General features: G+C 47.6%; 1 protein-coding gene across 1 annotated transcript in view; it reads right to left on the bottom strand.

Moving 5' to 3' along the window:
• The window catches only part of LOC132447095 (corticotropin-releasing factor receptor 1-like), a 74,945-nt gene that overhangs the window by 7,918 nt on the left and 41,089 nt on the right, over positions 1-25,938 (bottom strand). The window contains exons 5-9 of the mRNA XM_060037780.1: positions 20,132-20,217; positions 13,014-13,120; positions 8,667-8,787; positions 6,706-6,859; positions 201-261 (exon numbers count right to left, since the gene is read on the bottom strand). Of these exons, the coding sequence (XP_059893763.1) occupies positions 201-261; positions 6,706-6,859; positions 8,667-8,787; positions 13,014-13,120; positions 20,132-20,217 (529 nt within the window). The remainder of the gene's footprint in view (positions 1-200; positions 262-6,705; positions 6,860-8,666; positions 8,788-13,013; positions 13,121-20,131; positions 20,218-25,938) is intronic.

Raw genomic sequence — 25,938 nt, 5'->3', positions numbered from 1 at the left:
AGTAGCACATGCTGCCCTGCAGAGCTGGTGATCAATCAAGATAACCACTAGAGCACTGCAGGGCTGCTGGGTGACGTGGCGAGGGGGTAAACCACTGCTCCTCAACGGATCCGATGGCTTTTCACTGAGTGTGACAGGAACCGTTGAGGACGACCCTGGTGTGCCTTCCTGTTTTCCCGGGGACACATCCAGCGACTCACTTTTCGTTGTCGTAGTACAACTTCCCGATGGCCCACGCAACAATGATCGGGAAGGGAATGCCTGCGAGGGAGAAACAGAGGGAAAGGAAACACGATGAAAATCTCTCTCTCTCTCTCTCTCTCTCTCTCTCTCTCTCTCTCTCTCTCTCTCTCTCTCTCTCTGATTTCCTGACACAGGAACAGCATTTCGTTTAGCGAAAGTAAAACACTTAGCAAACATGAAAAACAGCCTTTAACACAAAGGCCACCGTAGCTACGGGCGTTGAACCCCCCCCTGCCTCTCACCAATCTGTGGATGAACACACCCTCCACACCAAGAGGGGTGGGGTCCACCGTGAACACACCCTCCACACCAAGAGGGGCGGGGTCCACCGTGAACACACCCTCCACACCAAGAGGGGCGGGGTCCACCGTGAACACACCCTCCACACCAAGAGGGGCGGGGTCCACCGTGAACACACCCTCCACACCAAGAGGGGCGGGGTCCACCGTGAACACACCCTCCACACCAAGAGGGGCGGGGTCCACCGTGAACACACCCTCCACACCAAGAGGGGCGGGGTCCACCGTGAACACACCCTCCACACCAAGAGGGGCGGGGTCCACCGTGAACACACCCTCCACACCAAGAGGGGCGGGGTCCACCGTGAACACACCCTCCACACCAAGAGGGGCGGGGTCCACCGTGAACGGTCATCACCAGCTGTTTGGCGAGCAGTGAAGGACTCGCTTGTCATACTCAAGGACACGTCAGTGCTGTCACCAGGACGAGTGGAGGATGGAACCAATGATCCTCCCATCAAACCCAGGGGCCTGCTCTGCCTTTCCAGAGCCACTGCTATGAAAGCTCAGCGTTGGGAAAAGAGAGGTTTCCAACAATGGTCATATCTCTGAAGGTCTGTCACGGTAATAGCGCTTTAGGGGGCGGAATCCGCTACGGCGAGCCAGGACCCGTCGCAGCCCAAGAGCTTTCTTTGGAACAGCCCCCTGGATGACGCTAATGCATCATGATGCACCGTCTCGCTAAGTCGCCAACAGACAATAAGGTGCTCAGAGCGGCCATTGCTGGCTGCCAAGTGAAACCGAGACAGTCCCAGAAGACCCTCTTCCGCCTGACACTAAAGGGTCTCCCACCACCGGCCCTGGGGAGTGACAGGGGCCTCAGTTTTGAGGGTTGGTGACGGGATGCAGTGTGGGGTCCCAGTATAGTGGATTACACAATGGACAGGCCTATGACAACACACAACAAAAGAAACACTAGAGTTCAAGCCAGCGGCGTCACAGGACTTCTACTTAATGTATTGCTACTCTGAATGAATTCTGCAATGTTATTTTTCTACCTGAGGCAGTGATAATTTCCCTGTGGAGAAATAAAGTCCGGAATATCTATAATGCTTGAGATTAAAGTCAGACAAGCCCTAGAGTCCTTCCTTACACACCACTGCTGCGTGATGCCTGGCGACCCACTTATCCCTCTGAAACCAGTCCAACCTGTACAATGGAACCAGGCCAACCACAATGCTGCTCCCTCCCAAGGTGCCCTCTTACCCAGAGGCACACGGCGTCCCTTTCCTATCGCCGCGACACTGTCTATCTACAGCACGGGGGGGTGCGGAGGGGGGGCTGGGGGTAAGGCGTTGAGGTGGACTTGAGCTAACTTGAGTTTGTTTATTGTTTTCACAGCAACGCTGTAATTTGCTGCCACGTCCTGTTGGCCTGGCGGGTTTCAAAACGTTGTTCAAGGCGCCCGGGGGGGCGGGGCCAGGACAACAGCCCTAATCCCTGGAGCCCGGTCTGACAGTGTGAAAGGAAGCATTAGAGAAAGCCCCACCAATACTGTTCATAACTGTCAGAGGAAATACAAGCGCTTTAGGAGGGGGTCATCTCTGTCAGGTTTCTGAAATGCTTTCATGCCCTGCTTTTAGTCTGATATCAACACTGGAAACATTCTCAACGCCAAGGCTGGGTCGTGGCCAGTGGGAAATAAGATGTTTTAGCTAAGGGATGCTCTGGTACCCCCCCCCCCCCCCCCCACAAATACAACCACACACACACAGCTAAAACACAGCATACACACACACACACACACATACACACACACAACACACAGCAAACACACACACAGTAAACACACACATACACACACAAACACACACACACACACGCGCGCGCACACACAGAGCAAAACACAGAGCAAACACACAACAAACAAACAAGCACCGACACACATGCACACATGCACTCATAACAAATACATGCGCCCATCACGACCAGATATACACACCAGACACAAACCATATGCACACACACACATTAATAATTATACACAAGCAACAAGCCTAATACATGTCCAGGTTTTTCTGTTTCGTTGGTGTCGGACTGTACCATATTTCAATGCGTCAACTGGATCTTCAGCACATGTTAAACCCCTGAGATGTTTCATCACATGACCACATATGGAGCGTTGATCCTGCCAAGAGTGACGATGCTGGACAGCCTTCTGTTGGCGTTGTGTAACACTGCCATGCAGAGCAGCAGTGACAGCCAGGGAGGCAACAGTGGAGTCTGGACTGTTTCTATTAGGCCTGCATCCAGGTGTTTCTGAACAACAGGCTGTGTTGATATTGAATGATTCAGAAAGAGAGTCAGGGACAGACTAGGACATATATTGGGCCATGGCATGGATGTCACTGATGACTGGCCCACTATCGTTTTTAATCTATCTGAGACCTTGCTGGATGCGTTTCACAAAGTTTGTTATAATTGTTATGGCAATCAAAGCACATTGCATTGTTCTCTTGCTTTTCTGATTGACTGGACAGCCGGCAAACTTTTCATCAGATGACTCACTCACTCACTCACTCACTCACTCACTCACTCACTCACTCACTCACTCACTCACTCACTCACTCACTCACTCACTCACTCACACACACACACACACACACACACACACACACACACACACACACACACACACACACACACACACACACACACACACACACACACACACACACACACACACACCGCAGTATCTGATTGGCCACCCATCTGCATGAAATTAGAACCATCCATCGAGTACTGGCGCGTCCTTCCTCCGGTAGTCTGGAGACATTGCCTCCCTTATCGTTTGCTGCTTGCACATTGCTGGGCTCACAGCATTGTTGGTGCTCGTGCTTTTGGGGCGACATTTTAAAATCCCGTCCCAATTCCTTGTGTTTGTAAAAAAAACACCAGTATCAGTCAAACTAGCAATTGGGTAGAGAATGTGTCCAGGCAGAACGGGACAAAAGATACAGAACGGATCTAAGGCTGGATAAAAGGTCTAACCATAAAACTAGCTAGAACGTAAAAAAATGATGTAATCTTAGGTGAAGAACGGGAGGACTAAGCAACGCCAGCCTCCTCTCCGAGCGGATGTCTAATCTGTCTAATAATATGTTGGGATGCTTTATCCATTTAAAGCCATTGGAATCCAGCATCTTCATTATTATCAGCCTCATTTGATCATTTATGTGTCAGTTTTGATGAGAACCACGATGGAATGAATCCTGCATGTTTACTGTTGACTAGCAACCGCTGTTCATTTTGAATTGATCAGCTCTTTCTGACCTCGAGCCCGACCTCCCCGCTCTGGAAGAGAGGGGTCGGCCAACAACAACTGGGTTGAACAAGAACAACAGTGTCGATGCGTCCCTGAGCAAGACACCTAATCCTAACTGCTTCCGACGAGCCGGCTGTCACCTTGCATGGTTGACTCCACAGTGAATTTGTTTATCAACCATTGTAAGTCAATTTGGATAAATGCGTCTGCTAAACGCCCTTAATCACAATATGAATGGAGTTAAACATAAGCTACAGTATTACTGCTGCTAGATACAGCACTGCTAGTTTAACATAAGATACAGGGTACAAACTATTATTACTGCTGCTAGATACAGCACTGCTAGTTTAACATAAGATACAGGGTACAAACTATTATTACTGCTGCTAGATACAGCACTGCTAGTTTAACATAAGATACAGGGTACGGACTATTATTACTGCTGCTAGATACAGCACTGCTAGTTTAACATAAGATACAGGGTACAGACTATTATTACTGCTGCTAGATACGGTACTGCTAGTTTAAGATGACATACAGGGCAAGGACTATACTACTGCTGTACCATCAGATATAGGCTTACTGAGTAGAACATCACATACAGGGAGCACAGACGTAAGCAGCGATATTCCCAGAACCAATCCCATATCTTATTTCAACCAGCAGTGGAGGAAGTGACAAACGGCTGTCTTCAATGTCAGGGATGAGCGTTCTACGAACACCCGAGAGCCATCGGGGGGAATCGGAACCCGCAAGGATTTTGTATCCACATACGATGACATAATCCATGGAAAGTAATATATTTCTGAGCTCATAGCCCCCCCCACCCACCACACAACACCGCCACACAACACCCCATGCCCTTGTTCCCACACTGCACGTCCCACCTAAGATTCTTTGGTCTATTTTAGTCTCAGCCCGGGTCAGTCCCCGACTAAATTAGGTTCATAAAGACCACAGCACAGACACCGGACATATCTCAACCACCACAAACTCGTGTGGCATGCTCGCAACCGACCAGGTACAGCACATGACCGGAGTGAGTTCAACTTCTGTTAGTCAGTGCAGCTACTATAGGTCAGCCAAACTACCATTAGTCAGTTAAACTACTGTTAGTCAGTTATACTACCATTACTCAGTTGAACTACTGTGAGTCAGTTATACTACCATTACTCAGTTTAACTACCATTACTCAGTTTAACTACCGTTAGTCGGTACTTCAGTTTGTCAGATAGATTACCATTAGTCAGTTAAACTAAAGTCTGTCAGTTAAACTACCATTAGTCAGTTAGACTACCATTAGTCAGTTTAACTACCATTAGTCGGTAAGCATATGGCCCTCGGTTGATATTCATTGCATTTAGATTAGTACGAATATTACTAGCTGGGTGTTGTTTGGCGACATTCCCACCATTCAAATCACAAGCCCTGCTGTTTGTAACATGTTCCCCAGCACTAGTGGTTACCCCAGGGAGGCTAGGTGAGCTAAACCACACACTCTCCAACACACTTCACGTCTGACAGTTATTTTGCCATCGGCGCTGCCAAAGAGAACGAATGTGAGATCTTAAAGGTTACCACTTAAATTACCTTTAGTAAGTTGAACTACCATTTGTCAATTTAACACCATGAGTCAGTTTAACTAATGGTAGTCTGTTCCAAGTGTAATAAAATAGCTTTATTTGCACTATACCTGGACTGCAAAGCTCGGCAGTACTTTGTTATGGCTACCATTCCAACAGTTTGATACTTTTAACAAATATATATATATTTTATTCATTTGCTTTCTGTAGCTGTTGTTATCAATGTCCCATAACCTCTTTATGGTGTGTCTTTGTTTTCACACTCTTTAGCTAAACATCTTTTGTCAGTTAAACTATCATTAGTCAGTTTATCTACAATGTACCATTAGTCTGCTAAACAGTTAATGTGCCAGATGCCAATAAAGACTTTTAGAATTTTAATGAGTCCCATTAGGGCTCTCAAGTTTTTTGGGGGGGGGGGGGGGGGGTATATTAACATGTGACTGCAGGACGTGGTGACTAATGTATGATAATGAGCATTATTGGCCCTGCCTTAACACTAATATTCAGAAACAACACTGCATCAAAAGGCTATTGGCTTAAGCAACACCAGTAGAGGCATATACTTTTCCCTGAACTTTTAAACGTTGCAAACGTGCAAAAACATAATTATATATTTATGTTGCATTCAGTCCAATGCTTAAAATGTATCTGTGGCATTCAGTAGGCCAATGCTGTGGTAAAGTGTGTAAAGTATGACCAAGTGTTTCATTCTGTTCAATAGATAGAACTTTATCAATCCCCTGTAGGAGAAATTTGTTAATGTTTGTCCCTATAAAACAATAATGGTAAAAAAAGAAATACAAAACATGACGGTAACTAAGTAAGGCCAACCGTCCAATCTGAAGGCTCTACTTAAACACTCCCCCTACTCACTTCCAACGATGCAAAGGGAACAGAACTGAGTAGGAGAGGGCGTAGCCTACCTAGTTTGTGAACGACTCAGAGAAACGCAACGCAAATTCAATGTGAACATGAGGCTTTAATAAAATCCCGGATGATTATGAAATTCCGCCACGCATTTTTTTTAAAGTGTCTCAAAAAGTGGGCATGTCCAGGCAAAAGAGGACGTCTGGTTACCCTACGTACGGGATACCCATTTGATTCCTACCTGTTCCACTGCACTATCCTAGTCATTTCTCTGCGTGAGAAATACGAAGTGTGGCGTGTGAGCGTGTGCATGGGTTGAATTGCGTGTGTCTCACGCCGAATGCGTGAGACTTGAGAGCCCTGCACTGTGAACGTGCATAAGAAGTGCTTACAGAGAACCACAACATGTGGCGATTGGCCGTAAGGCAAGGGTCATGTTACTTACACCAGCCGATGCAGATGAACATCCATTTGCGCAGGCGGTCTGTCGAGTAGGTCAGCACGATGGCGGTGTGCAGGTAGCACCCCTCGCCAAACATCCAGAAGAAGTTAGTGGAGTGGAAATAGTTGAAGGAGGCTGTAACCAGACGGCACCACACCTGCAAAGACATCCAATGAGTGAGCTTCGTACCCTCAGGACACCCCTCCATGACTCTCAGTGCTCTTCACACCCTCACCACTCAGAATGCCGTTCAGCCCCCTAATGATCATCAGTGTTCAATCAGTAATCCGTCTTATAGCCATTAATAGGTGGAAGGCCGTTCAAATCATGGAGCGCTTGGATCGTATTATAATTCATCATTAAGCTTTCATAGATGTCAAGGGGGGGGGGGGGGGGCGGTATATTTAGTGGAAGGTTAAGAGTATACGTACACTCTATGCTACTAATGTCATAGAGAGAAAGAAAGTGTATTTAATGATTGTCACGATATATTCTCCTGCTTGCCTTACAAGCCGATTAATGTTGGTGAAATCTTTGATGAATCTATTATGTCTGTAGGGTTGGACTATACAATTATTGGATTGACACAGTATTCACAGCAAAGGTTAACGTGCCAAATGTGGCAGAGATTCAAGTGTTCATACATTTCTTGTTTACGCCAGCAAGAGCCCACGTAGAACGCTACCATGTTACATGTTGACATTAAAACACCAGCAGACTGACATGCTAACACACACAAAGTCAACACATCAAGACGCCATCCCAACGACAGGTCAACTCCCCAACCTGCTATCAAACTATCATGCTACCACACTAAGATGCTAGCACTCACAAATGCGGATGCACTGGCTGAGGCAACGTCACGAGATGGGCGTCTACCATTCACTTTGTATTGGATGTAACCTCATGAGGGAAAATAATATTGGGATGGCTTGCGTGGCATGTGTGCTAAAGGGCTGACTTACGTCCTGGTTTAAGGCCCTTCTCTGGACATGTGATGAACCCCCATGAGCATCTGCTCATGTGGTGCTAGTCGATGAGGGGTTGATAAGCTACAAGGGGCCGCTCACACAGAAAAGGGCTTTTAAAAATAGGGCGTCCGCTTTACCATCAACGTGTATTCCTATGGTACCGCACACCCGTGCTGGGCTCCTTCCTTGTGATGCCCGTTGCTAACCAGGCATGAACATAAAAACAGGCTGGGGTTAGGGCTGGAGACAGCAGCGCTGCCCAGCCCAGAAAGGGAAGACGTTGCAAAATGTCAGACGACGACCAGAAGCAGATTTCAACCTTGAATAAAGGATGACCGTTTATTCGAACATGAAGCCTTCGTAAGAGGTCAGTGTCTTGACGAGTACATCTTAACCGATGAAAGGGCCCAGAAGGCCACGGGGGCTCTCTAACCAAGGAGTTTTGAATCGCCCGCATCTGCGTCCACGCTGTTCTGTGTGTTCCTCTTGCCAGCGTGTCACCACACTGCCCTGCCAACACGCTAACTGCCACCATGAGGAACACTGTATGTATGAAGCCCACAGCAACTAACCACACTGCCATGAGAACACGCCTACTGCCACCATGAGGAACACTGTATGTATGAAGCCCACAGCAACTAACCACACTGCCATGAGAACACGCCTACTGCCACCATGAGGAACACTGTATGTATGAAGCCCACAGCAACTAACCACACTGCCATGAGAACACGCCTACTGCCACCATGAGGAACACTGTATGTATGAAGCCCACAGCAACTAACCACACTGCCATGAGAACACGCCTACTGCCACCATGAGGAACACTGTATGTATGAAGCCCACAGCAACTAACCACACTGCCATGAGAACACGCCTACTGCCACCATGAGGAACACTGTATGTATGAAGCCCACAGCAACTAACCACACTGCCATGAGAACACGCCTACTGCCACCATGAGGAACACTGTATGTATGAAGCCCCTCTCACCACGTTGCTCTCGTGGACCTCGGGGCTCATGCTGAGTTGGACGATGAACCAGGTGGCGTTGCGCAGGATGAAGGCAGCGATCAGGTTCCAGTGGATGATGTTCCTCAGGCAGCGGATGCTCCTGCAGGACGGAGGGCCGTTAAGAGACCCGTTTGGGACGCATCGTGGACAGGTTCACCACTAAACCACGCCATTTAAACAGACATCTCCCAATGGAGTGGCCCCGAGGCCTCTGGGGGCCAGCATGTCTGTGAGTTCCACCTGTTTCACAACATAGCAAAGATGTTAGATTTGAGCTTCAGCTAAACGTAAATATATCTTAAAAGGTCCAATTGCGAAAAAATCTTCATTCAGTCATTCTTTATTTATTTTTAAGATTTAATATTTTTTATTGTATAGTGAGATAGACAGGAAGGTATGGGATAGAGAGGGGAGGACATGCAGCAAAGGAGCACGGGTAGGAATCGAACATGGATCGCTGTGGTGAGGACTGGGCCTTAATGGTACGCGCTCTACCCGGTTACCACTGGGGCGCCCCTATTGGTGTCATTTATTTATTAGAATATGATCATTTGTATGAATACAATCATTTCAAATGTGATTATTGATGTCATATTTGCGCAAAGATTTTTTTTGAAGGGAATGTATCATGCTGCAAACCAAATAGAAAGACAGCTAGCATTTCAGAGGAAAGCTCAATTATTTCTTGGTAAAAATGATGTGAGCTAGTACAGGGATTGTGTCCACTACAATGGGCCGTCAAACGAGTGGGATGGTAGAGACACACTGGGAAAGACACAGGAGACACCGCAGGCCAACTCCAACACTGACACTCCGTGCGGAGGGGAACATGATAGGCTGCGAGGCCCGGAGCCCTGAGAACACACCAGGTAGCTCCTCTGAGGGGGAGAGATACCACAAACATACCAGACTTCCTGTATTTGAACACAGCTTTACAAACAAACCAGAATCTAGATTTGTTTGAAACACACAGAAAGTCATGCCAAACTAAAAAACTGGGCACTGTGTGTGAGAGAGAGTGTATGTGAGAGAGTGTGTGTGAGGGAGAGAGAGTGTGTGTGAGGGAGAGAGAGTGAGGGAGAGAGAGTATGTGTGAGGGAGAGAGAGTGTGTGTGAGGGAGAGAGAGAGTTTGAGGGAGAGAGAGAGTTTGTAAGGGAGAGAGTGTGTGGGAGAGAGAGTGTGTGAGGGAGAGAGAGTGTGTGAGGGAGAGAGAGTGTGTGAGGGAGAAAGAGTATGTGAGGGAGAGAGAGAGTTTGTGAGGGAGAGTGTTTAAGGGATAGATTGCGTGAGGGAGAGAGAGTGTGTGAGAGAGAGGTGTGTGAGGGAGAGAGAGTGTGTGTGAGAGAGAGAGAGTGTGTACGTGCCTGCATGCGAGACAAATAGTTAACAGCAGAATGCGAAGTGACACTGATGAGCTATTAATAAAACTATCAAATCCCATCCATCAGGGTGAAATCAGGGTGGAAACACCATGTGATTGCTCCCTCTAACACAACCTGACGTAACCAGGCAACATAATCCGTCTATTTCTGCTGCTGTTGTCCAACAGTTACATTAAAATAGCTGACAGGGACAATTAAAACCCAGCCGAAAGCTTGCGGTCTAAATAGATGCTTGTAGCCACGCGCGGCCCAACAACAAGCTAACCTTGCCCCCCCCCTGGCTCTGCCCACCAGGAGGGAGGTGATTTCTCCCCCCCCCCCCCGACAGCCATATTAAGAATGCGTATGTCACTCTGCTGCTACATGGTTAGCCTGTTAGCACCTGCTAAAAGGTTAGCCCGTCAGCATCACGTCGAGCATGCTACCGGGTAAGCCTGTAAGCAACCACTGCACTCTTACCGGGTAGCACCAGCTTCACGGTTAGCCTGGAAGCCGGTGTTTTATTGCGCCGAGTGATCTCACTTCCTCTGGGAAGCCGCCAGAGGCCCGAGCACTAATTAATTAAGGAGAAAGCCCGATGGATCTGCAACGTGCACAAACACATACACACGCACACATACACACTCACACACACACACACGCACATGCATTCAGGCACGCACCCACGCGCACGCACGCACGCACGCACGCACGCACGCACGCACGCACGCACGCACGCACGCACGCACAACACATTCCCCCCTATCTCTCTCTATGATGGGTGAGTGGTTTCACTTATCACAGAGCGATTCCTAATGTATGTTTATCCATTCAGAGTTAATAAGCAGGACTTCAGAACACAGCTCTTGGCTCTGTTCCAGAACCCAGACGGAGACGCTTTCAGCTTCTGGTTCAGCCTTGATTGGTCCACTCCCTGAACCCAGAGAAAGGGCAGCACTACCCCTCCCCTGACTCCTGGGCTGTGACTCTGTACCCTTCCATTTAGCACAGGCTGTATCTAAAAGGTGAACCCAGCTCCCGCTCGCAGGTAAGGGCAGTATTGCCACAGTTACCTTGAAAAAGTAATCTGATTACTGATTACTAGTTACTCCTTAAAATAGTAACTTAGTTACTTTACTGATTACTTGATTTTAAAAGTAACTAAGTTAGATTACAAGTTACTTTATTAGTTCCCCCCCCCCGGTCAACAACTGGTCTTCCAACCTGGTCAACAACTAGTCTTCCACCCCCCCCCCCTCCCCCCTGTCAACAATTCTGCAAAGGGGGATTGTTTGGGGAATTCGGGGGGGCCCATCAGTACCTCTTCTATACAGGGCCCAGAATTTGGTGCTACGGCCCTGGGTGCACACACTGACACACGGCTTTCAACCTCTTCCGCCAACTTTTAATGCGTAGACAAAATATCACCGTGCATTTTAAGGGGCGATCACCGGACGCAGCTCCACACACACACACACACACACACACACACACACACACACACACACACACACACACACACACACACACACACATACACACGCACACACACACACACACACACACACACACACACACACACACACACACACACACAAACACTCCATCGCTCTCAACGCCAATCGGTGATCCGGTAAAAAAAAGTATAAAATAGTGACGCACAGTCAGTGCCTTTGATGAGTAACTTTAATCTGATTACTGGTTGGGAAATAGTAAAGCATTAGATTACTCGTTAGTGAAAAAAGTGGTCCGAAGCCAGTTACTGGCATCACTGGGTAAGAGGGAGATCTCAGGATAGGCTGTCCTGCCCTCCATGAACCGCTGCTGCTGTTCAAACCGTGTCCTCATGCCCATGTGTGTTCATAGGAGGAGTTATGACACACTTATGTAGAGAGTTATTCATCACCCTCATCCTCTCTTCCTCCCCTCCTGTCCCTCCTCCTCTCCTCTCCTCCTGTTGACTCTCTCCACCTCCCCTTATCTCCTCCCCCCCCTCCTCCTATGACATGACTCCTTGGTAAGCGGTTTCCTCTTCACCCTCTCCTTATCTACCCCCCCCCCCCCCCCCCCCCCCACCCCTCCCTGACATGACTCCTTCATAAGCGGTTTCCTCAGAGGTCAGTGAACAGCTCTGTTGCATTTGACGCTTTTAGCAGCGGCTTGCGCCCCGGGGGTATGCTAACAGCTAGCCCCCTGGGGCTACGCTAACAGCTAGCCCTGTTGTTTAAAGTGCTAACACTCTGCCTCTCCCCTGTCTCCCCTCTCTCACCTCTCCCCCTAGCCTAGGTTGATGGTGGATGCTTTCCAAGAGCAGAGGGGGGGGAAGGGGGAGGCGAATGGGGAGGAAGAAGGGGGAAGGAAGAAGAAAGGGAGGGGGGATGAGGAAGGGATGGATTAAGGGGAGGAATGGACAGCAGGAGGGCGAGTCAGGGAGAGAAAAGGAGAGGACTAGGGAGAGAAAGGGAGAGAAAAGGAGAGGAATGAGAGGGACAGGGAGAGAGAAGGAAGGGGGAGAGAAGGGTTTGTGGGTTTCTAAAGCCTCTGGCTCTGTGAGAGGGAGATAGGCGAAGGTTTGATTCCGTGACCAAACGTCTTTTGAATCACAACGCAAAGAGCTTTGATCTGGAGAATGCAGACGCAGCCTCTGTCACACAGCATTAGATTTATTACTATTATTTATGTCAATATTATTATCATTATGCCTATTTATATTATTTACTATGTCAATATTATTATTGACATAGTATTATTATTATTAGTAGTAGTAGTAGTAGTACTAGTAGTAGTAGTAATAGTAGCAGTCGTTTTGCTTATATTATATTCAATGTATCATCATCATGTTATTCATATTCATTTTATTCATATAAGTCATATGATCATAGCATCACTTCACCACAGCTGATTCTTCCCAAGCAGGACCAGTGACCAGTGACCACTGACCACTGACCGCTGACCAGTGCCTACCTGAGACAGAGGAAGAGGCAGAATGCCGTCAGCAGAGCCACCAGGGAGACGCAGTGACCCAGGAAGTTGATGATCACCGCAATCTGGTAGTGCATCTTACTTCTCTTCTAGAGGAGGAGGACAGAAGAGAGAGGAGAGGAGGAAAGAGGAGAGAGGAGCAGGGAGGATAGAGGAGAGGAGAGGATGAGTAGAGAGTAGAGAGGAGAGAGGAGAGGGGAGAGGGGAGATGAGCAGAGGAGGAGAGAGGAGAGTAGGAGTAGAGAGGAGAGAGGAGAGTAGGAGTAGAGAGGAGAGAGGAGAGGAGAAGTAGAGAGGAGGAGAGCAGAGAGGAGGAGAGAGGAGAGGAAGAGAGAGGAGGAGAGGAGAAGAGGAGTAGAGAGGAAAGAGAGAGAGAGGTGAGAGGAGGAGTAGAGAGGAGAGAGGAGGAGAAGAAGAGGAGTGGAGAAGAAGAGAGGAGTGGAGAAGAGAGTAGGAGAGGAGCAGAGAAGGGAAGAGAGAGGAGAAGAAGAAGAGTTTAAGAAGAGGGGGTGAGAAGGAGAGATGGGAGAGGAGGAGGAGGAATGGGAGAGAGAGAAGAAAGAGAAGATAGGAGATGAGGAGGGGAAGGCGTAGAGGATGAGAGAAAATGTGAGGTCGCTGTGTAACTCTGATTAACGTACAACACATCCATGATAACAGAGAGCTTAAAAGATTTCAGGAGATTCTAAATCCTCTTCTATTTTTGGTGCTGTGTAATTTGCCAGAGATGACGAGGACAATAAGAAACATGCACACACACACACACCCACACACACGTTACACACACGCACACGTGGCCTTTTGGGCGCAGGAGTGCAGTGAAGGTATTACACGCTGGTGTGCGGGCGCGCCCGTGGGGAGCTGAGGAAGAGACTGTGATCGCCATGGCGATTGGATCCTCCTGCGCCGTTGTAATCTCAGCTCTAAGTGGATTTATGTAACCTGCCGGTGTCTACGGCCAGATCAAAGATGGACTGCTCTGATCTCACCCCCCCCACACACCTACTGCACCACCACCCAACCACACGCCTACAGATGAAGAGGATGAGGAGTGATGAAGAGGAGGACACAGTGCTGTTTATTTACTAGTTTGGTCCTGGTTTGTTACAAACTTGCTCCTGGTTTGTAACCAGCTTGGTCCTGGTTTGGTACCAGTTTGGTGGTGGTTGGTACCAGTTTGGTGTTGGTTTGGTCCTGGTTTGGTACCAGTTTGTTACCACCTTGGTCCTGGTTTGGAACCAGCTTGGTCCTGGTTTGGTACCAGTTTGGTACCAGTTTGGCCCTGGTTTGGTACCAGCTTGGTCCCGGTGTGATACCAGTTTTTTCCAGGTTTGTTATCAGTTTGGTTGTGGTTTGATACCAGTTTAGAACCAGCTTGGCCCTGGTTTCGTACCAGTTTGGTCCTGGTTTCGTACCAGTTTGTTACCACCTTGGTCCTGGTTTGGAAGCAGCTGGTCCTGGTTTGGTACCAGTTTGGCCCTGGTTTGGTACCAGTTTGGTCCTGGTTTAATACCAGTTTTTTCCAGGTTTGGTACCAGTTTGTTGTTGGTTTGGTACCAGTTTGGTACCAGTTTGGTCCTGGTTTGGTACCAGTTTGGTGCTGGTTTGGTACCAGTTTGGTGCTGGTTAGGGCACCAGTTTGTTCCCACCATGGTCCTTGCTCGGCACCAGATTGGGGTGGTTTGGTAGCAGCTTGGTTCTGATTTGGTAGCGGCTTGGTCCTGGTTTGGTAGCAGCTTGGTCCTGGTTTGGTAGCAGCTTGTCCTGGTTTGGAACCAGCTTGGTCCTGCGTTTGGAACCAGCTTGGTCCTTGTTTGGTACCAGTTTGTTCCTGGTTTGGTACTGGATTGGTAGCAGCTTGGTCCTGGTTTGGTGCTAGCTTGCTTCTGGTTTGTGACCAGTCTGCTACAGGTTTGGTCACAGCGTGATGCAGGGGCCCTGGAGGCAGGGTGTGTTTAATGCGTGCTGTGCTTCTCTGCACTGACATTAACGTCAAACTGGTTCATAATGTCACGTCATTATCTATTGCACTCAGGCGCTTTTAATTTGGACTCAAAGGCTCCCTGCAGCTGTGGTTTTTAGTTGAAGGGGTTTATACTGAGTTCATGCCTTGAGGTTGTGTTGTGTTGTTTGGCACAAACTGGTTTATGCTTGGTTTAGGTTGATGTGTGTAGTTTGGTTTAAACAAGTTTATCCTGGTTTTAGACTGGAGGCCATTTTCTGTACTATTGGGGTTACAAAGAAGTGGAACTTGATGGACATGTTTTGTAACGTAAATGAACTGCATTTATAGAATGCTCCTCTAACCAGTGGCCACTCAAAGCAGCCGAGCAGGGCGACAGCCAGGTCGTTAGTGTGTCTTGCTCTGGGTCACCTCGACACTCGACAGCTAGGAGGAGCCGGGGATTGAACTAGCAACTTTCCGGTAGCCTGTCAACCCATGTTGTGTATTTTCATATTTTCATGCGTGGGTTTTTGTTTCTTTTCCCATAAATGTGTGTATTTGTGTTGCATTTAAGAGTTTGGGGTTATCTGAAATACAGATCCTTGGCTTCACATTGTTCCTGCTTCGTTCCTGTTGTACTCTTCTGCTATTCAAGCTCTTTAAACATAATAAGTGTGGATTGTTATGATATAAATCCAGCGCCAGCCCACGGTGGTGGCGTGCGTGTAACGTGTGTAGGAAACGGATTTCCACAATAAGAGCCTATTTTCAGTCTCACGACAATAAACCTCTCTTTCTTCTCCTGAGAAAACAGCCTGGGGCCTCATCCCTCTCTCTCTAAACAAACTCCACAGACAACATTGCGGCGAAATGTCCGCTTCGCTATCTGAATGAACCTGCAGACAGCTATTGGTCCCCCGCCGGACTGGACCACAACATGCTGCGGTTTAGAACCCAAGCCCTTTGGACGAGGCATGAATAGAGGAACAGGTCTCCTCTCGTGGTGCCTCTCCCTCGGGACAGACATCCTACTGCTGAGTGTCTGTCCATTTCACCAAGCTAGTGGCTGTTTTTATCAGTTTGAAATGTTTTTCATTAATCTTTAAGAGAAAACATTGAATGAAAAAATATCAAATAATTAGAAGATGGAGGTTTAGACCCGATCACTTCTACGTAGACGAAGGATAGTGACATCTAGTATATTGGAAATGTAATAAATTATTCATTTAACATATTCATCGTGTTTTCCACCTAAAACAGATGGGCATGTCCGGCAAAACCCTGAATTTCCATGAATAATAAAGAGCCTGTTATGTATCTCAGACTGGGGTCCGGTGTGTGTTGTTGAATATTTTATTCCCAACTGTTCGGTGGGAGCGCAAAGAGGAGCTTCATCCACACTGGCAGCGAGCGAGACTGACATCTGCGCTGCTTCTAAAGGCTAATCGGTGAGCTGTGCAGTAGAGCTAAGTCAGTCATGTCCTATTTCTGATCCTTAATCCATCACTTCTCCGTCTCTTGCCATCACGTCTCCCTGCATCTCGTACGACCATCTCTCTCTCCTTCACATCACCATCTCCCGCTGTCACCCCCCTCTGCATCTCGCTTCTCCATCTCTCCATCACGACACTCTCTCCGTCCATTCTGTCTCTCTTTCCATTTCTCTCTCTCACACCATCGTTGCATGTATTCTTTTTCTAGATTCAAAGGGTTTATTGGCTTGGAAAACACACATTTTATATCGCCAATACACAAAAATCCTAAATGATATCCAAAATAATAACAGTAAAAATTAAATAAGATCATCTAAATGACAACATCGCTCTACATCTCTCTCTCGATCTCATCTCTCTCTACATCAATGATGTCTCTCTCTCCATCTCATCTCTCTCTACATCAATGATGTCTCTCTCTCCATCTCATCTCTCTCTACATCAATGATGTCTCTCTCTCCATCTCATCTCTCTCTACATCAATGATGTCTCTCTCTCCATCTCATCTCTCTCTACATCAATGATGTCTCTCTCTCCATCTCATCTCTCTCTACATGAATTATGTCTCTCTCTCCATCTCTCTCAATATCTGTATCTCAAGTTCAATTGAACTAAAAGTAAGAGCTCAATTAGCTTGAAAAGGCATTGCTATAATTTGCTTAATAGGCCAATGCAAAACGGTACCGACATAAATAACACAATGTTATAATTAATGGTAAAAGAGATAAGACTCTTACTATCAATATTGTTATCGTGGTACAATAACAGTTATGATATAGTTATCCAACAGCAATGCACTATGTAAATTATGATAGTCCATAAAAGAATGGTCGTTATGATGTGTTTTCCTGGTTATTATAAATTGCTTCTCAGCTTGTCCCTGAGGCTATGACAAGAGAGATTATTTTTTCCTTCTTCCCCCAGGACATGCTTCATGTTTTCCCTGCTATGTTTGTGTTTCCAATTGTGGGTATTGTTGGGTAAATGAAGGAAAGAACGTATAACTGTCAAATAAATCTTAGTCCAGTGCAGGGTGGAGTCAGACGAGGAGATGGGTTCCTCCTGAGGGCGGAGAGCTGGGCTCCTCCTGAGGGCGGAGTCAGACGAGGAGATGGGCTCCTCCTGAGGGCGGAGTCAGGTGAGGAGATGGGTTCCTCCTGAGGGCGGAGTCAGACGAGGAGATGGGCTCCTCCTGAGGGCGGAGTCAGAGCCGGGCTCCTCCTGAGGGCGGAGTCAGACGAGGAGATGGGCTCCTCCTGAGGGCGGAGTCAGAGCCGGGCTCCTCCTGAGGGCGGAGTCAGAGCCGGGCTCCTCTGCCTCTCTGTCCTGGAGGTTTAGGGTCATGTTGGGTTGTGTTTTTGTGGGGTCTTTCCAAAGTGAAACGTTTTTTTCTCTTGGTGATAATGAGGTTGCGGGCTGTGTGTGCTAACCGGGGGCTCTTCGGGCTCGTAAGTGACGTGGCCTGAGGTCAAGCCTCTGCCGTCAACTTGTTTCTGGGTTCGTTTCTGGGGCTCTTCTCAAGGGGACGGAGGATTTGGGGGAGTCAGTCAATTTTAAACGGCTGTCGAATTGAATTGCTTATTTTCTACTTTAAATGGGGGTGGGGTATTGACCTAGTTCTGCTCGGCAGGCATTGTTTGGGGTTTTCCTTTGAAGGTGTAACACTTTTTTTTTTTTTTACCAAACTCAATATGCAGGCCTTCAATTTGTGTTCTCTCATTATCAATGTTTGCAGAGTGGACCGTAGATTTCACTGCTGTATGAGTCAGTGGGTTCTATGACTATGATTTTGCTTTGGTATAAGTCAGTGGGCTTAATGACTCTATGATTTCGCTTTGGTATAAGTCAATGGGCTCTATGACTCTATGAAAGCCCTTCCTGCCTTCGCTCTGAGGTTTTATCAAGCAGTTCTGAAGTCACCAGTGGAACAGATATTTGTTCCTAGGTAGACGTCGTTTTTGTGTCCAAATGTAATGAAGATTTGAGGAATTTGAACACATGATTTGTGGAAGCCTTGAATCAGGGTTACAGAGGATAAAGTCCTAGTTCTAGTTAATTGTTGTTTTACTCAGTTGTACTTCTAGTTCCCCGAACTGATTGGCACACGGCTTGGTGTGGTCCACACTATTGTGTGATGCATGTCTGCTGTGTTCATGACACACGCTGAGCCGGAGCAGAGCAGAATGTCAAGCGACCCTCGTGGTCTGAAGAGCGGAGGTCTCAGGGACGAGGACGCTCCGTTCCATACGTTGGAGTGCGGGGGTCCGCCCGCCTGCCCTCGCTGCTCAACCCCCCCTCTGCTCCACCAAAGACTGGAAATGTCAAATCGATTTCAACCAGTGGACCGATAAACATGGTCTGTCGGAGCTGACGCAAGTCCAGGCGGCCTACTGGGGTCCTGGTCTCAAGGACTGTCAGCCTACTGGGGTCCTGGTCTAAGAGACTGTCAGCCTACTGGGGTCCTGGTCTAAGAGACTGTCAGCCTACTGGGGTCCTGGTCTAAAGGACTGTCAGCCTACCGGGGTCCTGGTCTAAGAGACTGTCAGCCTACTGGGGTCCTGGTCTAAGAGACTGTCAGCCTACTGGTGTCCTGGTCTAAGAGACTGTCAGCCTACTGGGGTCCTGGTCTAAGAGACTGTCAGCCTACTGGGGTCCTGGTCTAAAGGACTGTCAGCCTACTGGGGTCCTGGTCTAAAGGACTGTCAGTCTACTGGGGTCCTGGTCTAAAGGACTGTCAGCCTACTGGGGTCCTGGTCTAAAGGACTGTCAGCCTACTGGGGTCCTGGTCTAAAGGACTGTCAGCCTCCTGAGGTCCTGGTCTAAAGGACTGTCAGCCTACTGGGGTCCTGGTCTAAAGGACTGTCAGCCTCCTGAGGTCCTGGTCTAAAGGACTGTCAGCCTACTGGGGTCCTGGTCTAAAGGACTGTCAGCCTACTGGGGTCCTGGTCTAAAGGACTGTCAGCCTACTGGGGTCCTGGTCTAAAGGACTGTCAGCCTACTGGGGTCCTGGTCTAATGGACTGTCAGCCTACTGGGGTCCTGGTCTAAAGGACTGTCAGCCTCCTGGGGTCCTGGTCTAAAGGACTGTCAGCCTACTGGGGTCCTGGTCTAAAGGACTGTCAGCCTACTGGGGTCCTGGTCTAAAGGACTGTCAGCCTCCTGGGGGTCCTTGCGAGATCTAACCATACAAACATACGCTCTAGCAAACGGTTCCCCGGTGGTCGAAGACTTTCACTGATGTGTTTTTTTTTTCCGAATGGCGCCGTCAGGAGAGCTAGTGAGAGGACCTGCGCCAACAAAGGCTTGAAATCAAAGGAATTAGCAATTTACTATGAATTATACAACACACGGCTAATTACCGCCAGCATGTGTTCGGCTAGCGTGTGTTCTGCTAGCACTCTGTTTGTAGTTGCTCTTTGATTAGCATAAGTTCTTTGGTCTCTTGTTTCCCACTAAGTACGTTTTCTCTTTAAAGAATTGTTGATGTAATATCTCATTAGACGAGGTAGAACAAATGCACAAACACAATTAAACACAAATGCACACATAGACGCAGCAGAAAATCCACACACACACACACACACAAACACACAAACACACACACACACCCTACCTGTCCCTCGTGCAGGGCTGAGTCAAGAAAGAATAGGGGGCGGAACCTACCTCTTGGTAGAGGATGGCCTTGCACATGGAGTAGTTCCCCTTCACTGCCCAGCTTCCATTGGAAAGGCATCGCCTGTAGACACTGTCTGCAGAAAACACAGGAGGGTCCAACTGTAACATCCATCCATCGCACACAAACACTGAACCACCGCGTTGATCCGAGATCAGCTGCTCTCAGACGTCCTGTGGCAACCGAGTGAAGAGGGGTTAGGGGTAACCGCATCGGGGACCAAGCACTCTTAACACATGTTGATGTGGAGACCAGGTGACCTGAGGCATCAGCTTTCCCAGTTCCAGTTTAAAAGGATGAATGAACCGTGATACGGCTGGACCTCAAACCCTTTTGTTTAGATCTGACGGCGGTACGGGGTCGGAGGTCAACACATTGGTGAACAGTGCCACATGTATTTATTCTGGTCATCCATGTCAAAGAGTTCATATTGCGGTTGGTCATTTTGGTTTCCTGCTTGCTCCTCTCTGCCCTCGCTAGTCCAGCCGTCAGCTGTTCTGTCAATCATTTATTCATAGAGTAAACGTGTTCCTGTCATGTTCTCATGTATTTTGATGTGTGTTTGTAGCATGGAAAAGATCCACTGCCAGTGACCCTGTTTAAAATGGTAACATTATTACTGAATTAGCCCCTATTTTTATGATCCTTGTAGTCCAGGCAACTACGGTAGCAAGCTGTTGTGATAACATTACATGCAGCCTGGCCTGGTTAACCCTCTGGAGCAGACTGAGGCCAGAGACCTCACCCTGCTGGAGCTCAGTCACCCAGACCGCCCAGACCGCCCAGACCGCCCAGACCGCCCAGACCGCCCAGACCGCCCAGACCGCCCAGACCGCCCAGACCGCCCAGACCGCCCAGACCGCCCAGACCGCCCAGACCGCCCAGACCGCCCAGACCGCCCAGACCGCCCAGACCGCCCAGACCGCCTAGAGCCCAGACCTGACACCCAGACCTCGTAGAGGACTAAGGCCTGACAAGGGGCCTGATGAGACCTCCCAGCATCGACACTCATTATGGTCCAGGCCTGACACCTTCCAGGACTGAGGCCTGGCTAGCACACATAATCCTCACAAAAGGTCCCCCATGTTAGAATATAAACTAACCACACCTCACCACACATCGTAATATATCTTGGATAATCGTGGAACTAATCTAATATGTTGTTGTCTAGTTAATTGACACGTTGACCAATCAATACATTGATATGCAGCGGTTACAGTTGCCTCTAGGAGAGTGTTGAATGTCCATAGACTGGTTTGATTCCCATGCGATGGATCAGACAGGCTGCGTCCACCACAGCTCAAATCTATCATGATGATGGACTAATGTGGACGAAACCTGAGGGATGTTTACACGAGTAATTTGCTGAGTATAGATCCAACAGCCAATAGATGGAGCTCATCACTTACTCTGTCATGCCCCAAGGATAAATCAATCAATCTACTGATCGGGATCTATCAGTACAATGTGTTTTAAGGACATCTTCACGTTATGATACACATGACATAACACACATCATTTGTGTATAAAAATGGGCGTATGTTGTGTTAATGTTGTTTCTTTCATATGTGTTTGTTGTGTGCATAATAATGCATGAATTTTTTGTGCATTTTGTGTGTAAAACAATGTTTGTTGTGTGTATTATAATGCTTGTATTAGGTGTGTGTGTGTGTGTGTGTGTGTGTGTGTGTGTGTGTGTGTGTGTGTGTGTGTGTGTGTGTGTGTGTGTGGGTAAGTCTATTTGTGTATGTGTGGTGTGTATCTGTAATACATGGCTCTCTGGGATGTGGCGAGGAACCCATAATAATTCCTTGCTGCGATGTGTGTGGAAGACACACACACACACACACACACACACACACACACACACACACACACACACACACACACACACACACACACACACACACACACACACACACACACACACACACACACACACATACACACACACACACAGACACACACACACACACACACACACAGACGAGATGACAGAATGAGAGAGAGATAGGACAGAGAGAGAGAGAGAGAGAGAGAGGGAGAGAGAGAGCGAGAGAGAGAGGGAGAGAGAGAGAGAGAGAGAGAGAGAGAGAGAGAGAGAGGGAGAGAGAGAGAGAGAGAGGGAGAGATGCACACATAGAAACACACAGGAATTGAATGGCTCCATTCATCAATTCATATTCTCCCACAGTATGGAAATGAACTAGGGGTGAAACATTTTACTTCTCAGAGGTGCCAAGCTGTAGTTTAAAAATAACTTTTGATTTAATGCGGGGGCTTAAGTGTGGAGGCGTCTGCCAAGCGGTGTAATATTCAGGACACACAGACATTGTGTGTGTCGGCCTTCTCGTGCGCCTTCAATGTTGGAAAAGCTTCCAAAGTAGAGCACAGGTGTCTCACCCCCCATGTGACAGGGGGGGGGGGATGCTGGAGCCCTGGTGACGCCCTGGCTTCTGGTATCACCCTGTCCCTCGGTAATTGAACAATAGGGGCTACACACGGACGGACCGGAGGACTGGAGCGAGGTCATCAGGGTCCCCGCCCCCCCACCTCCAAGATCAATCAATCATATCAGCCAGGACGCAATCAACCTTTATTGATTCTGATACTAATCCTCCTCGTACATGAAGAGCCAACAAAAACAACTAACGTTCTAACCAGCACAGACCAGATCTAACAAAACCATGACCAGACCAGATCAGACAAAACCAAGACCAGATCAGACCAGATCTAACAAAACCATGACCAGATCAGACCACATCTAACAAAACCATGACCAGATCAGACCAGATCTAACAAAACCATGACCATATCAGACCAGATCTAACAAGACTATACTAGACTACCAGATCAGACCAGATATAACAAAACAAAGACCCGCAAATACCAGATCTAAAGACCAGACCGTTACCACAGACCAGATCTAACAAGACCAGACCGGACCGGAACAGCACAAACCAGACTCTTTGAGAATTTAGACAGATATGCTGTGTTCCTGTGAGTCGCTTCCAAGCTGCCACACAACTGTAGAAAGGCGATCCGCTAGAGAGCTTCAGGAGAAGAGCTGCCAACTCCACACTCACGCCCACTTTGCTAGGTAAGGCTCTGTAATACTATGCTTTGCTTCGCAATGAAGCACAATGCTATGAGCCAAGCCCCTCAATAGTAGGATCTGCTGTGCTAATCTCTACCCGTGCTAAGCTAAGGTATGCTATGAAGCACACCGTGTCAGAGAGACAACCAAACCTCTGAGGAGCGTGGCGTGAGGAGGATGAGGGACATGTGTGATATGAGGTCCCAAGAGAGGGAGAGCAGATGGCGGCCAGGCCCGGGGCTGGGAGCACGACATCCAGAGGGAGGGGGTGGGCTCACCCTCACCCTCATCATCATAACCATCTCATCATATTAGCCCTCTCCTCAGTTCTTATCACTGTGCCGTGATAGTAACCCCTACTCTCCTCATTGTTACATTTTATTGATTGATTGTTCTGAAGTTCAAACGCTGGGTAAGAACTCTGTAGAGAGCCTCGACCCCCTGTTAGAACCAGTGGGTTAGTCTCAAAACAGTTCACCCTACAGGTGATGCTACCCTACCCTACTCTGTTCACCTCAAGCAGGCCAAGTTCCTCTGTAGCCGCAGTTCTTCATTTGGTTCATTTATTTGGCCGTTTTTTTTACATTGATATGTGATTAAATGACCACCTCTTTTATTTGGAGAACAGATGGAATGAAGCATGTTTGAAACCCAAATAATATCTCATATTACTAAAATCTTCAGCCATAAAGGAGAAATCCGGTGTAAAATGGATTTGGGATATGTTTGGTATGATAACGAGTTGGAATTGCTCTGTGATTCACATGGAGAGGACCTTGATGATCTCACGGACTGCATAACTGGGTACATCAACTTCTGTGTGGACAGTGTTGTTCCTACAGTGACGCTGTTTCCCCAATAACAAGCCGTGGGTCACCAGAGACATCAAGGTCCTGCTGAATGAGAAGAAGAGGGCCTTCAGAGATAGGGACAGGGAGCAGATGAGGCGGGTACAGAGGAAGCTTAAGGAGAAGATCCAACAGGGTAAGGACAGCTACAGGATGAAGTTGGAGCGCAAACTCAGCAGAACAAAAAAAAAAAAAAAAAGTTCGTTTTGGAGCAAAAAAGCGCATATAGACGCATTCTACAGAACTTGCGTGTTGTTGACGGATGTCACAATCTCTGTGTTCGTCAATCTACTTATTGAGTCTTAAGAACAAGATGGCATCGATGGGTGAACTACTGATGTTATTGTGTGTATAAAATGTATTTTTTAATAAACAATCTGTATACTTACAAAGTTATCAATGTCTCGTTTTATATATTAAGACCTTATTATACTACCAAAGAAGTGTCGGGCTACTTCTAGCCTTTTAAGTGGTTTAAAATCGCGATTTAGTTTTTACCATAACACATGCCATCATCGTTCCAAGTTTATAGCGTTTTGGTAGAATCTGCTAAAAACAGCCAACTTAAGAATGCGTCTATACGCGCTTTTTTGCTCCCAAACGAACATTCCAACTCGTTATCATACTTAACATATCCCAGATCCATTTCACACTGGATTTCTCCTATAATGGCCCACGTCTCCTTCAGTCCATCAAGGATGCCTTCAACAAATGGACAGCTTCCACGTAAGAATAGCCTTGCCATTGTCTCTATGGGGTAGAGCAGAACATTTGAAAAGGAATGTCCCACAAAGACTCCCTCTTAGATTTTCCTCAAACTGGTTCAGAGACATCAGGGAATCTTTCGACATGGGCCTACAAGCCTTAGTCTCCAGTAGGCAGCTGGGAATGACTGGAAAATCCCATCAAATCTAGAAATAAGACCATATCTTTGGCATCATGGTTGTATTACCCAAGACCACCACCTCTATTGGGTAACACTATAATTTGGTTTTTCATATGCTTTTTTGTTTAGTTTCATGCTCTGTTGTAAAGCAGCTGTACGGGAGACATGGAGTGTGCATGGAGGGACTTTCTCTCTCGTCACATCTGGTGTAAGCCCATCCTCCCAGCGGGAGAGGCACTTAAAGTAATACCACTGGGCAGAGGCTCAGCATTACAACTACAACTGGCGGACACATCTTTAGAATCAGTCCTGCCATTTCATCAACATATCCATCTGATTGGCCTTTTGGATCCTTCCTTTTGAACATATGCTCACATTTCATCCGTTCTATGTAGGAAATGTAATGAGGGAGTTGGGAGTGGGATCAGCTTGTCAATAGTGGTGTTCTCGTAATGTACAGCTTAATGTATAGGGGTCCCATGATGCTTCTGCCCGGCTGGCTTCGGGGCATGGCCTTCATATATCCTTGAATGCTTACCAGGGGAATGCAAGTTGGAGGTCAGCTTTGAGCGCTTCTATATGTGTAAGATTTAGGGTTAGACAATATATGATTCTGAGTAGAGCATGTATTCCATGCAAACTCCAGGTTTTATGCTGTCGCAATTGTGGCATCAATCTACATTAATCCACCTGTTTTTGAACTGTTACGATATTCTGCTTGGTAGGAATATCGCTAATGTCAAAGGGTCAATGTTCATTTCCCAGTGTGTGCCACAGAATGCCTGCTCCTGAGTGTTAGAATCACTGTGGATCTGCTCTGGACACTGGGTTGCTTCTCATACTCAACAGGAAGGGGCGTAGACCAGCCTACTGCTCCAGGGACACGTGCTGGAGGGATACCTGGACCTGCGTTGCTTCCTGCCTTGTAGACAGGACTTTGATAAGGGCTGGGACACTGTCTGCAAG

Source organism: Gadus macrocephalus, chromosome 18 (assembly GCF_031168955.1).
Source record: "Gadus macrocephalus chromosome 18, ASM3116895v1".
Taxonomy (NCBI): domain Eukaryota; kingdom Metazoa; phylum Chordata; class Actinopteri; order Gadiformes; family Gadidae; genus Gadus; species Gadus macrocephalus.
This window is presented reverse-complemented; position numbering and strand designations above follow the sequence as displayed.